The sequence below is a fragment of the Durio zibethinus genome, chromosome 12, assembly GCF_047325235.1.
Source record: "Durio zibethinus cultivar Kanyao isolate XHJ-2024 chromosome 12, ASM4732523v1, whole genome shotgun sequence".
Classification (NCBI taxonomy): Eukaryota; Viridiplantae; Streptophyta; class Magnoliopsida; order Malvales; family Malvaceae; genus Durio; species Durio zibethinus.
In genome coordinates this window covers 9,789,366-9,803,319 of record NC_143173.1, presented here as the reverse complement: position 1 = coordinate 9,803,319, position 13,954 = coordinate 9,789,366, and the positions used below count along the sequence as shown (strand labels likewise).

The 13,954-nt window shown below is 31.9% G+C and overlaps 1 protein-coding gene across 2 annotated transcripts; it reads right to left on the bottom strand.

Annotated features, from left to right (window-relative positions):
• Nucleotides 1-2,002: 2,002 nt before the first annotated feature.
• On the bottom strand, nt 2,003-12,932 carry LOC111296184 (Transducin/WD40 repeat-like superfamily protein). Of its 2 annotated transcripts, XM_022890310.2 has the most exons (16): nt 12,725-12,932; nt 12,531-12,586; nt 12,361-12,456; nt 12,237-12,281; nt 11,714-11,828; nt 11,455-11,551; nt 11,200-11,379; nt 11,001-11,059; nt 9,665-9,752; nt 9,510-9,585; nt 8,260-8,359; nt 7,241-7,292; nt 4,282-4,419; nt 3,791-3,878; nt 3,433-3,500; nt 2,003-2,253 (listed from the first exon to the last, which is right to left on the bottom strand). In XM_022890310.2, exons 1-15 carry the CDS (start codon nt 12,780-12,782, stop codon nt 3,450-3,452), a joined length of 1,299 nt encoding a protein of 432 aa, XP_022746045.2. In that variant the 5' UTR covers nt 12,783-12,932; the 3' UTR covers nt 2,003-2,253; nt 3,433-3,449. The 2 variants fall into 2 exon arrangements, with proteins under 2 accessions (XP_022746045.2, XP_089596647.1); XM_089740521.1 differs by lacking the exons at nt 2,003-2,253; nt 3,433-3,500; nt 3,791-3,878; nt 4,282-4,419; nt 7,241-7,292 and adding exons at nt 7,311-7,518; nt 7,605-7,700 and having other exon boundaries at nt 12,725-12,922.
• Nucleotides 12,933-13,954: the final 1,022 nt, after the last annotated feature.

The following is a 13,954-nucleotide window of genomic DNA, read 5'->3' as shown; positions in this document are numbered from 1 at the left end:
AAAAAGCCACCTTGTAAGCTTGTCGTGCTCCGCATTTTTCCAGCTTCAAGCCTCTCCCATCCGTGGAAACCAGCTGCAGAAAAAGATACCAGAAAATGTCATTTTTATAGTGGTCTCAATTTTGGCTTATGGTGAAGTTGGTCCTTCACTCTCTTATGCTCTCTTTTGCCAATTCTTTGTGCTCCAAATTTGGCTTGTTCATGGCTTGATGGCTTGCTCTCCTCAGTAGGCTCCAAAGTCAGTTTGAAGCTTCCGAACTTTGCTCATCAACTTGCAAGTTAGCTTATACAAGAAAGGAAGCTCTCACATGTACTAGTTGCTAGCTCCCAAGCTTTTCTAAGGCATGACTTTGTTGCTTCTTTTGATCTTCATAGCTTCTTTTTTTAATTAATTTCAGCTCACTTCACCTCCTAAACATGCCTTGCAATGCCTTGAAAAAATTCTTGCTAGGTTCAGCCATTGCAAATATAAGAGAATTAGGTGTGGGCATACTGCTTCCATTCACCTATACATGAAATAATTATAAAAATTAGGTGAGTAATTGAGCAAAAAATGATCAAATGAGTCATAAAAGTGATCAATTAAATACATGATAATTTTATAGAAAAAAAAATAAAAAGAAGAATTATCACTTGTCTAGTGGTCCTGTCTCGTCAGGTCTTCCTCAACTTTCTTAAATAGTCTAAATTAAGCGATTCCTCAAGATCCGGACTGTATGGTTTAAGGGTGTTTGAAGCCAATACCTAGCGTTCCAATTCTTCTTAAATTCAAAACGGTAAAAATTATGGTTAATCAATTTTATCTAATTTTTTTAACATTTTCTATACCTGTATTGAAGTAGGTTCAGAGGGTCCTATAGTCATTCTGACCGACATAGAGGGATATTTTCTTCCAAAGATTCTGATACCATTGGTTTGAAGGTACAAAAAAGTAAACATTTAAAATATGGTTTGGTTTATTAACCATTTCTAATCCACAATGTATTGCTTATACTCGTGAATCATATAGATTGATGGTTTCTTTACCCTCTAAAATATTTGCACGAATGGGGCCCAGATCAGATCCTGATAAAAAGCTTGGTTAGCTCTCAAATATGAATGGGCTGATTTAATTTTTCTCTCTCTAAAATTTTTAAAAGACTGATAAAAAAAATTAATAAATTGTGACTTTTAGGAAAGAAAGATTTGACAAAGAAAATGAGATGAAAAGAATAATCTATTAAGATCCAAAATAAATAAAAAAATATTGAATCACAAAATTAAAATGTTGTCAGTTCTTCATTTAATTTTAGATTAATTAATTAATTATATTAAGTTTAACTTAATGTCTGGCCAAAACAAAATCTAACTTAATAAAATATTTAACAATTTATGAAATTTAAAAATTTTCAACAAATAGAATATTTTAAAAGCACTTGATTAAGGCAAAATGTTCGTTTTAGCCCATTATTACAATTAATAATTTCTCTTCGCAAACTTGCCCATTATCCTTGATTTAAGAAATTAGAAAAATACAACATTTAAGTTGATAAAAATTAGAAGGTTAAAATATTTTTTTAAAAAAATCCCTTGAATTATTTTATTTTATTTACATAAAACTCCCATAATTTTGTTATGTACCAATAAATCTTTATCTTTTAATTTATATTTAAATAAACTTTTATTTCTATCGATAAATTGATATGCATTTAAGTTTTATTTAAATACAAATTAAAAATTAAAAACTCATTTACTTACATAATAAATATTAAATAATTATTTTTATTCAAATTAAGAATTAAAAATTTATTTAAATACAATAAAAACATAAAAATTTATTTAAATAAAGTTAGAAAATTCAAAATTCTTTCATTATTTTAGTCAAATTAGAAAGATTAAAATGAACATTTTGCTTCAAAATGGAGACTTATTAAGTATTTTAAGCATTTTGTAACCAAGAATGAAAATTAACCATCTCTCATTTTATCTTAATTTTCTCTCCTACCAAATGCCTTAAAAAAATATTTTCTTTTAACATGTGATGCCCATGGACCTGATCATTCATCATTAAAATTGTAGTCACCAATGATGTTTAAGTTCAGTTTAGAACAACAATAAACTCTAACAGAAGGCAATAGACAACGAGAAAGGAATAATAATGTGAAGCAAAACAACGGAAGATAGAAATTCCCTCAATTTCATTGTGTTTCATTAGATCTAATCCACTGTTTATACTGTTTGCATAAAAAGCCATACACAGGTTGCGTCTAAAAGCCTGCAATAACGTAGTAAATAGAAAACTGTTTCAAAACCGTGTCTGGAAAAAATGGCAGAAAAGCACAAAGCTATTAATAATTGAAGTTTGTCCCATAATCAACACTACTGCTGTGCCTCTGTACCTAAACAAGGATGTACTTCATTTGGGCAACAATCACAAAATAATGGACATTTACTTGAATAATTATCAGCAGTTAACCAAGAACTTCCGATAAAAGAGAATCCATGAGGGTTTTATTAGGCACTAAAATGGCAGGACAATCAAATTAGCCACTTTCATCTTTTATTGCATGAAATTAAAGTTATCAACTTTTATTCCTGTATAATTATAACCATTAAATTTGAAAATAAATGGCATCGATGGAATTCAGATAATAGAGCACTAACTGGTATTATCTTTGTTTTGCCGGAAACCAAAATATACCATTTAAATAACAAAAACTCGAGTATATTTGTTATTTTTTAACTTGGCAAAAAATTTTCTAAAACGATTTCTTTAAAAAAAATCCTAAAATCAATGAATAAAATTTGTTTCATTCTGTAATAAAAAACCATACATCCACGTCAACATGATGGTCATCGGATCTTAGTCATCCTCGATCTAGCAATATAGGTAGATAAAATTAGCTAGACCCCAATTTTTGTGTGAAGAGGCTTATACCAGGTTGATAATTTTGTCAATAGGGAAAAGAACAAGAAAGGAAGAAAAATGAAGAGGTGAAGAAAAAAAAAAAGAATGAAAACATTTTTAGTACAGTAAAAAAGAAAAAAAAAAACTTAATTCAATGGTTTTAGTAATTTATTTTTGGTAAGAAATGGTTTTAGAGAGTTTTTGTCAAGCTCAAAAGTAAAAATATATTTTTGATCTAATTATGTTGTTATTGTTTAAATAATAGCTTTTTTTTCTTTGTTTTTGACCAAAAAAAAAAAAGTTATTGGCTGCCAGCACAGCAAAGATAACATTGGTAAGATACCTGTTAACTCTATTGGACTTAATGTCGATAGTTCTCAGATTTAATGGTTATAATTACAATAGAATAAGAGTTTATAATCTTAATTTCATGCATTAAGAGATAGAGGGTTGATTTTTATTTTTAAGAGAAATTTACGGGTTTATTTGGTTATTATGCCTTAAATTTAACATGCAGCCAATAAAACCTAGCAGAATGGAAAATACCTTGACCACAGAAGAACTTAGGAACGGAATATGAGAGGGTAGGTACAGCAAAACCCACTGCTCCAGCACTACATGAGAAAGAAACAGAATGGAAAGTTAACATGAATTGTTGCTAGTTGCCACTTGCACTGAGACTGAATTCCATACCAATTATCTTGATTCAAATCTCCACATCTCTAAGACGGCTACAAACTTAAAAGCTAACGTATGCAAACTATTAGCTGCTCAAAAACAAAATGCACCTATGTTGCTGTGTTGTTTTTCATTTGTTTATATTTTACTTCAAATGAACAAAGACCAACAACCGCTGACTGAACAGTCAAAAAGAAAGGTGTAGGAGGAAATGATGTGAGTGTACCACAGAAAGCGATGGTCCTTCTTTAAACTTGTCATGAAAGGAAAACATAATTGGCTTTGGATTGTTGCCAGGCCCTCTTATAAAACCACTGAATCCAGACAGCAAACAAAAATATCAATTAGCCATTATATATAAAGATCGCCAAAGCTTGGGGGGGGGGGGAGGGGTGAAGGCTTGCCATAAAAAAGAGAATGATCTGATTTAGATCATTTCATTCAGATATCAATCTGTGTCAATAATAACCAAAAACAAAAAGCATGCAATAAGAGAAGAAGGGATTCACATTAGCGGTGCAGAACTCAAGGGAGTCATACCCTTAACCCCCATCCCACCCACACACAAACAAACCAAAAAAGGAAGGGATAATGATATCTTTAGATCATTTGTCTTGGAATTCAATGAGAATTAGGAGTGCTCCATGAAAGCTGTGTCTGGTAAATATTTTTCCAACCAAAAATGACAAGCATATGGTAAGAGAACCAGTGACTCACATTAGTGATGTAGAAATCAAGGGATTCCTCCTTGTGTCATATATTGCAATGAGACCTTTATAAATGTCATCCCCTCCTTTATATGATACTGCTAATCGCTCTCCAGAACCATCCCAGGCTATCTTCTCAATTCCCTGACTGCATGACAATTTTACAACAACAAAACAGTTTGTGTGACAATTCAACTTAAGCAGAAGAATATTCTATGCATGAGATCATATGACCTAATAAAATTAACCTTGGGAAAAGCTATATACCCCCAATGACAAGTTTGTAAGCATCTCCACAAATTTAGATGGCTTTAGTCTAGTTATAATGTGAAAGGCTGAATTTGAAAAATAATAACACAGGTTAGGAACTTTGATGGTTCAATTCATATTTAGTCTTAATTTTACATGCATACATTTTAGTAAAAAGATTGCAGAATTTAGTTTTATCTATCAATGATTTTATGAGTGTTTTAATAATTTTATAGCATTTTGTTTGGCAAAGTCTTTTAAGTCTTGTTTTCATTTTTCTTTCCATTACAATGAGACCGTTGTTTATTGTCCAAAACATTCTTTCAAGTTTCCTATTTAGGGTCCATCTTTATTTGCTTGGACATAGAGAAGGAGTTTAACCTATTCTGGTTAAGTTACATCTTACCTCATAGTGATTAGAACATAATTTGATTTGCCATGTTCCAACATGGTAAACATAACACCTTGTTGTTTGCACTGTTAATCAAAAGGATTCTGCTATTTAATTCTTAACAAAGTGACTGAATTGCCTCCATGTATTTAAACATTTTAGATTCTTAAACATTTTTAAAAGGTGAATTTGTTTTTTGAAAATCTAAAAGCTAACTTGATGGTTATATCTACATACTTTTTCCACATTTTGGCAAGTTAAGCTATAAGGATAGTTTTGTAATTTTGATTTCTAGGAAAAAGAGATCTTTAGGATTAACCCTCAATAAGCAAAGGAACAAACCTTATGAGGATTGTTCAACTATTTTTTAACCAAAATGAACTACAATGGGCAAAACATACCTATTAATTTTCCCTAAATCCTTATAGGTGGGTGAACTGTTTTTTAGACATTTCTAAGCTATCATGCTATTAGATGTGAACCTGATGGGAATGTTGGACATCAATATGCATCCAACACTTGTGTATTCATTATCATATCAGTATGCATCCAACACTTGTCTATTCATTATTTTTCTAAGTTTTTCCTTACATTTGGAAGGTAAAACTCCCATAGAAACACCCACTTTGAGGTGTCAGAATCTGTCCAATATGATTACTTCAAGAAAAATGTTGAGTCAAAGCAACATAAGGCTTTTCAAGTATCAAAGAAACCAGAACTGTCTTTCTACTCTTAGAAATATTTCAGCTTTTAGAGCAAAGCCAGACATATCAGTCGTAGAATGCCCAGATACCCGAAAAGACTACTCACTAAGTCAATAAAACCCAATTTTACCCACAACTTATCAAAAAGTTAACCTAGACAAATTCCCACTTCACTTGTACAACTTACATAACAAATTTCCCAAACTTGATTATCTTCATCCAACCTTAATCCCAATCCTATACGCTTTTTGCCCTCAAATGGTCCTAGATATTAGCCTCCAAACCTACGCAGCACAGACATGATCATATAATACGAGTATGACATTATACAAACACAAGGGCAAGGCAATTTCTAAAAAATTAGGGTCCTGCAAGTCCGATTTGTAGTCCACCATATTGGAGTTGTGTCCATGTCGAACATGGATACAACGCCAGTCCACGGGTAATTGTTGTGTCTGTGCTTCCTAGCTCCAAACCTTTTTCAATCGTTCTAGCTTCCAAGACATTTACCCAATATCAAGGACTTCGGATGGATGAAAGATAATAATATATCGGAGAAGAGAAGAGGAAATGTCCCTCAACTTATTAGGTTAAGGTGTGGGAAATAATAAGCTTGTTATTTTTCTTTCATTAGGATAAATGTCATAATTGGGGGTAAAAGAAATTAAATCCAAAGCTGTCTTCAGATTTTATTAACCCCTCCCCCTTTCTTTCTTTCCAATATTCAAAAGCCAAGGAAATTGGAAAGACAAGGTTCCTCTTTAACACTGTTTAAATGGAGATCAATCCTCACACATGTTTAGATTTTCTAGGGAAAAGGATTCGAAATGATTTTCTTTATTAATCAAAATTACATCTAGTCTGGCTTTTCCTCTAAATCCAAATCAGAATGGCCAAAGGCACATGGAGCATTCTAGGTGCTAGGACCCTTTATTGCTGAAGGCACAAGGTGCAAACTCAACTAAGTGAAGTAAGTTGCTAATTTCTCAAAGATAATTAATATATACAATACAAAGAAAATTCTCTATATAATATCTAATAAGCTTAAAAGTATATGGATTTTGTTAATAAACACTAAAGAGTTTACTCCACTACATTGTCAAATGCATTCAAAAGATCGAGAGAATAATCATAATTCATAATCACTCAAACGTCCAAGTTTCCTTCGCTTCCATCTTCAACAAAAGGTTGTGTGTCAACGATATTTTTTAATTTTTTTCTACTTGTTAAAAAGAGCTAAAATTGTCCTTTTTATCAAAAGAATAGCTAACAAAAGAAATTTAAAACTAGAAACCAAAGGGGCACTTATGCCAAGCATGCTTTTTGAGCTCTATCACCTTTTAAAAAGTGCAACTAGGAACAAAAGGCATGGGCCTGAAGGGTGCAGGGTGCTTAAATTGAATTGCACTGAGCCTTAGTGCCTAGGCAACACTGATACACATTTGGTGATTTCAATTTTAGCAAATTTAACAATTGCCTTCCACTCCCCCTTCCCCATTCCTCTCTCACCAACCAAGAGAACAAGGAATATTATCCTTGACCATCTAAAGAGTTTAATAACAATATCTGCAGAAGTTATTTTACAAATTAAAAATAACATAAAGTAGAAAGAAACTTCACAATACCTGCCTGCCAAAGATATTATCTCTGGCAAATCAACCGGTAATAAGTGGGCATCTGAAGAGAATCATCAAGGAGAACCAATTAGACTCATGCCACTTGCATTATAATGCCTCTATGTACAACTGGATAAATAAAATCCACAGAAACTAATTCAAATAATTCATTAAAAACAAGAAAGAATAACTTTATACAAAACCAAGTATAAGAGAAGGCACATTGCGAGGTGCAAAGGGACATGGAAACAGAGAAGGTGGAAGTAAAGGAAAATTTTTTTTCTTTCCTGCTTTCCAAAAAAAAAAACCTATCAAATGTAAACTTCAATCTTCAATGTCACCAATAGAAGATCAAACTTTGAAAGCTCGTTACCAGCATGTTTTGGAACCATAAGAAAAAGGGAAGAAGAGGATAGAAGGGTAACAAAAAGTGGGGAAGCAAAGCATACATTTCCCCTTGTTTTGATACCTGCAAAGGGGGAGGCAAATGGAAAGGAGGGGTACATTACCAACCCTGTTTGGTTAATGACAGGAAAGGGAAGGGAATGATAACTTATCATGTCATGTAATTATTTTATTTTCTCCTTCACAAGTTAAATTACATGTAATTAATTTGTCTTTGCAGTGAAAAATTTTTAATTAAAAAAGGGGTAAATAGAAAAGCATTGTAACAAATTCTCTTTTTTATAACAATTTATCTATAAGAAAAAGAATAGAAGAAAATGAAGGGGGGAAAAAAAAGACAACCTGAACCAAAAAAGTTATAAATAAAAATGGTGGTAACTTTGCAAGCACATTATAACAATAATAAGAAAATGGTAAAAGAAAAAGAAATCAGAAACAGCAGCAAAAACCCAAAATAGAAAATCTTTATTACTGAAGTCCAAAAAAAAAAAAAAAGATAACAGTTATCCACATTTAATCCTTCGAGTTTCTCTTCGTTCCACATAACTACATGCAAGTTTTTAATTCCACTACTAAGAATAGGTTGATGGATAGCAGAAATTCTTTAACTAGAGCTTACATACCCAAAGATGGAGGTTTAGTTGCAAAGTGTATAGAACCCAATGTTGAAGACCTAGAGAAAGCAAGCAGGACCATACGACCATCAGGATCCCAGGTTGCACCCTGATAACAACAAATGATTGATCACTAAAACCTAAAACAAGTAAAATCTAATGTCATATCAGTAGCATCCAACGGAATTCTGTTTGACATGATAAAACTATAAGAACTACAAGCTGACAAAATATGATGCATCAATAACCGTTAGGATATAAAATTTTACCTCCTTCAAGATAATAAAGAGAGAGGTCAAAAATTAGTACGAATGTATATTCATTTTACCCAGACATGCTTTAAAAAATATAACCCTTTCATACTCTGAAGTATAGCAGCAACCAAGCATGCAATGCCAAAGCTGCAAAAGCACATTTTTCTATTGACTGATCATTCATCTCCTTCTAAAATATTGTGAATTGGATAAGCTAGAAGGCAAAAAGAATTGCTTTTAATGTTTAAAAGTATAAGGGTAATAAACTAAAACATGGAAATGACTACAACAGGAGCTAAATGGGTAACCTGTATTGCCAATGGGCAATGGACAGCATCCCACCTTAATCCATTATTACAACTGCCAGAGGAAACTGTTACACAAGATTTACACAGAAAGTATACCGCCATAATCACAGAAGAGTTTCCCAAATTATATAAAGGTAGCATTTCTTCCAACGAAATGTACTATAATCTTAAATGAGTGGGCTAACGTTCACATTTACCACTGTACTTAGGGTTATAGATCAATTTACCACTCATCTTTGAACACATGAAACTTTACCACTGTACTTTCTAATTTACTCATCTTTGAATGGATGATAACCAGCCTCATTTGTACACCACTCATGTTAAAAGTAAGTTAAGTTAATTATGCACCATTCAATGGAATTTCCAAGCATAGTTTAGGCATTTTTATACTCAAAATGATAAGGAAAAGATTCACCCATAAGGAAAATTCTAGGGAAAAATGAACTCCTAACAGACATAATGATCTAAACATACAATTTTGTCCCATACTAGATATCTTAAAAAAAAAAGTGGAAACATAATCCCCTTTTGGCAAATCACCCTAAAACTTACAATCCAAGAAAATTGAAACAGATAAAATAAAATGACAAAAGGGTAGTCATACTTCAAGCAGCTATTAGGCAATATCTCTATATCTTGCAAACTTTAACATTTAATAAATATTGTTCAATGGTTTAAAAATAATATAACCTACTGTGACAAATCCACTGGCTGAAGACCACGGTTCAGATGTCCATGTGTTTGTCTCCCAAAGATAAAAGGTTCCATCACTACAACAGGATAGACACATTAGCTGACATGTTTGGTCAAAATTAGACATAAAACTCAGGAAACATGTTATGTCCATACAATTTTCCAGAAAAAAAGTAATCTCCAATTGGAGACCATTTAATCACTGATGTTCCCCCTATTCCCCGTCGAATGGGTGTCCCAATACCTGGAAATTCCAAGAAATACCATTAATCCAAAATATAGATTAAAATCTCTGAAGAAATAATATCTACATTGAATATATATTTAAGATGACAGTAGAAATTATATTTTATGCAAACCGCTTATAGTATGAATATGATGATCATTTAGGTTTGTCAAAAAAGAAATCGCCAAAGGGATCCTTTGATAGCACTTCACATCATCTTTCAAATCTAACAAGTATGTAAATAACCCAAGGGCTTCTAGATGCCCCTTATTACTATATATTTCTTGTTTTGACCTTCCAACCATCTAGAACATTCTTTTGCTCACAAGACAGCATTTATGAGAAATGACCAAGGATGAGTTTTAAAGGGATTCATAATTTTGCTCTTGTTAAAAAAATTACTAGGTAAAGAAGCTTGAAGAAAGAGTAACAAAGTGGATATGTCTATTTTAAAAAGAGTATGTTCAAACAACGAAGTTGAGGGAAGGAAGATGTACGACAGAGGTGATTAGGGTTTATGGCAGCTTTTTGAATTATTAAGAAAAGAGAGAAAATTGAATAAAGAATTCCATAAGCTTCAAGCTAGGGTTCCTTAAGAGTCACATCTAAGGCTTTTTTTTTTTTTTGTTCTTTTATCCTTTGGCTCGGCTATACAAGAAGCTATAACTCTCCACTTTCTATGAACTGCCCAAAACTTTACCAGATTAAGCTTACTTGCACATTTATCACACCTAAGATCAAGTACATTATACATCACAAGCAAATGCACTGGAAAATTCACTGACAACAATTGAAACCCCAAACCGAAGGTTATGTTGATATATATACAGACTCCTAGCATCCATAATCCAATAAGAACCGCACTCCAGATACAACAAGAACTTAAATGAAAATTTAGACTCTCCAATTAGGAAGTTATCCAATTACGAAACCAAATAAGTAAGAAACTTAACTAAGAAAAACAACTAAACCCTAAATATAAATCATGAATAAGTGTATAGAGTTAAAACCTGCAATCTCAAAGATATAAACTAAGAACTTGAAAAGTACCTGATACTTACAGTTCTAAAAAAAACCTTCAGCCTTTAACTTAAAATAAAAAATTTAAGAATTAAAAGCAACTAATCAAGCCTAACCAAACTCCCAACTAAGTTTCTCGTCAGCGAATATGAACCAAATTAGAGGGTGTGTCATCAAAAAGATTACCAATCTTCTTAACACTCGATTAAAAAATAGTTCAGGAGAAACTAACTTTCATAAGTATACCTTGGGCAACATCCCAGATTGTGAATGACGAGCTTTCATATGAGGCAGAGGCCAAATATGTATTGAAATGTTATGGAATACATTTGAATAGTTAAACCAACCACATTCCCATTCCTACATCCAACTCCTAAGCACAATCTAATCAATGAATAAAAGTGATAAAATATAAATCAATATCACAAGTAATCAGTAAGGATATCTTCCACCAGGACTCCAAGAAAGTGCACTTATTTGTTCATCATGAGGACTTCGAAAAAAATCCACTAGAGTCCACCGAGTCCCAGAGCCTCTAGAGAGTGCCCCCAAGAATGAAGTAGAACCAGATCTAACTGATGCTGCATTCCCTGGATAAGATGCCGACCAAATGCAAATTCCACCCCTATAGAGCCATAAACAATTGAGAAGAATGAAAAAAATATATATTAGTAACAATTTGTAAAATCAGGATACTTGCTTGCATGCCACAGAAAGTGACTTTCCACCGTTTGGCCTCCACTCTAGAACTTTAACATCTCTTTGGGACTCACTTGTTAAAATGCATGGTTCCTTCCCTGTTGTTCAAAATATTCAAAACTTGCATGCATCAAAAAGTGACCAACTGAAGTGATTTTATTTTACAAAACACACAAGAGAGAAAAGTAGGACAGAAACAAACAAAAGATGAAAAATAAGTTAACGAAATTTTGCATAGAATAATATAATAAGTTGCTCACCTGAATCTTCATAATCACAAACTGTCACCTGATTAGAACCAGATATAAATGCAAGGATATGTTTGTGCTGATGCCAGCTCACACCTTGGAGAGCAACTTCTGGTAACAAATCAATCTATACAGCTTATCAAATGAGACTGCAGACTTAAAAAGCAACAACCACCTTCTCTTTTAATGCTATTTCTGTGCAAGCGCTTTCAAGGTGACTAATACAATATCATGCTATTTTAAGATAAACAGGTATTCCAATACGGTTATCAAATTGGTTCATACTATATAAATATCTTGGTATTCCAATCCAAGAAAGATTAACCATGGCAAAAAAAAAAAAAAAATTCATAATGGCATATTTCTCATGCTATGGAAGAAAATTTTTAAATTAGAAGAATAAATTAGATTACTTTTGGGAAATTTAAACCATCCCGACGCCCATCAATTAACAACCAACAAATACTAAAAAAGCCAATATATATCTATGAGAAAACGAATACAACTATAATTGGAGAAGGAAATGAAAACTCACATCGTTGGATTGAAAAATGTGTTTGAGGGAGCGAGTGATCAATTCCTGAAACGAGATTCTATTAGTGAAAACTTACTAGGAAAAAGGAAAAAAATTATAGTAGTAGAAACGAAGGAAATCGCACAAATCCTTTGGGCCGAGAGACGGGAACATTTGAAGTTGCCGGAGGTTCGGTGGGATCCTCTACCGAATGAAATGGAACCGGACTGAACACTATTCCCTGAACATAGCCAAAGTCTCAAATTCCAGTTTTACAAATATTCAGGAAAAAAAATTAATCGATTGATGACATACAAGAAGCTTTCCATAAGTGTCATTGGCTCGAACATCGGAAAGGGCATCGGCAGTAACTGCAGATTAATACTACATTACTGCTGCTGCTAATCATTAAAACAATAAAAAGAACATAAAAAAAAAAAAGAAGGAAAAGCTAGGTCTCTGGTTTTGCTGTATGCTTTTGGGGATGAAAGAAGAGAGAAAAGAGGTACCTAAATCTCGGTTGATTTCGCAGATGGTAACTGAGCCAGGCTGTGGAAACGAAGGCATTATATCTACCTCTTTCTTCCTTTGGGGTTTAGAGCAAAACAAAAGAAAAGGAGTAAGAACAATTTTTTAGCTTCAACCGGGAAAACTCCAGGGAGTCAGGGATAGGGTTTTGCTCCGCCCAAATTAAGAAATTTAGTACTAATTTGTGATGATTTTATTTTTCAGTAAATATTTACATAAAATAATCATATTTTAACTTCAAGTTTAAAAATCTAAATATGATTTATATGTTGCTTTTATATATATATATATATATATATATATATATATTAAATTTCAAGTTCATGCTCAATTGCCAAAGAGTAAAAAAAGTTATAGACTTTTAATTTAGTTGTAGAAATAAAATAAAATTATGTATTCATAATTCAAATATTAAATAATATATAAAAGAAAAAAATTTATATAATTATTTATATTTTGAATATTTATATTAATAGAAATAAATGATGATTAGATATTAAATTTATTCATGAAATACTTATTTGTTATTATTATTGGATCATAAAAAAATAAATTATATAACTCAACGCTGACAAAGATAAATATATCTAATAATTCAAGAAAAAAAATATATTAATTTAATACACTAATTGTTGCAAAAAGATTAATGAAAAACCATTTAGTCTCTATTTAAAAAAAAAATCTAATTTTCCCCTTAAAAGTATCTCTTATATACAAATGTTTTAGTGTTGCATCTAATTCAATAATTACATCATCACTTTTCATAATTCCTTTTTTCTCTTTTGCCTGGCTTCTACCAAAAAATCCTAAAGAAAAGCTCAATCTTGTCAGCAATAGTAGGTGGTTGATTTCAACATAATATAACTAAAAGTGAACAATTCTTTAAAAATAATGGTTAGCCAAATTTAAATTAAGAGAATGTAAGATTAGGGAGATAATTCTTAGAGGTTAAAACAATTATTATTGTATGTTCTCCCAAATATCAGTCAATAACTAATATTTTATTGATGATTTCGTACATATTCACCAATAAAGTAAAGGTTTTAATTTCAACTATATCTGGGTACAATGCCTACACTTAACTTACCATAGCATTTCAATTACTACCATATTACTGTTAAGAAAATTAAACATGATGCAATATTAATGAAACAAGTAAATTTTCAACAATCTTACGTGTTGAAGATGTCATGAATATTAACCCTCGTTCC

Bases quoted from the DNA above. Each gene is read 5' to 3' on its own strand.
- LOC111296184 (XM_022890310.2), bottom strand. From the start codon at position 12,782: ATGCCTTCGTTTCCACAGCCTGGCTCAGTTACCATCTGCGAAATCAAC. The intron at 11,829-12,236 runs GTGAGTTTTCAT...TAAGCTGTATAG, and splicing joins ACATTTTTCAATCCAACGAT to ATTGATTTGTTACCAGAAGT. The intron at 8,360-9,509 runs GTAGGTTATATT...TGTTGTTATCAG, and splicing joins CAGCCAGTGGATTTGTCACA to GGTGCAACCTGGGATCCTGA.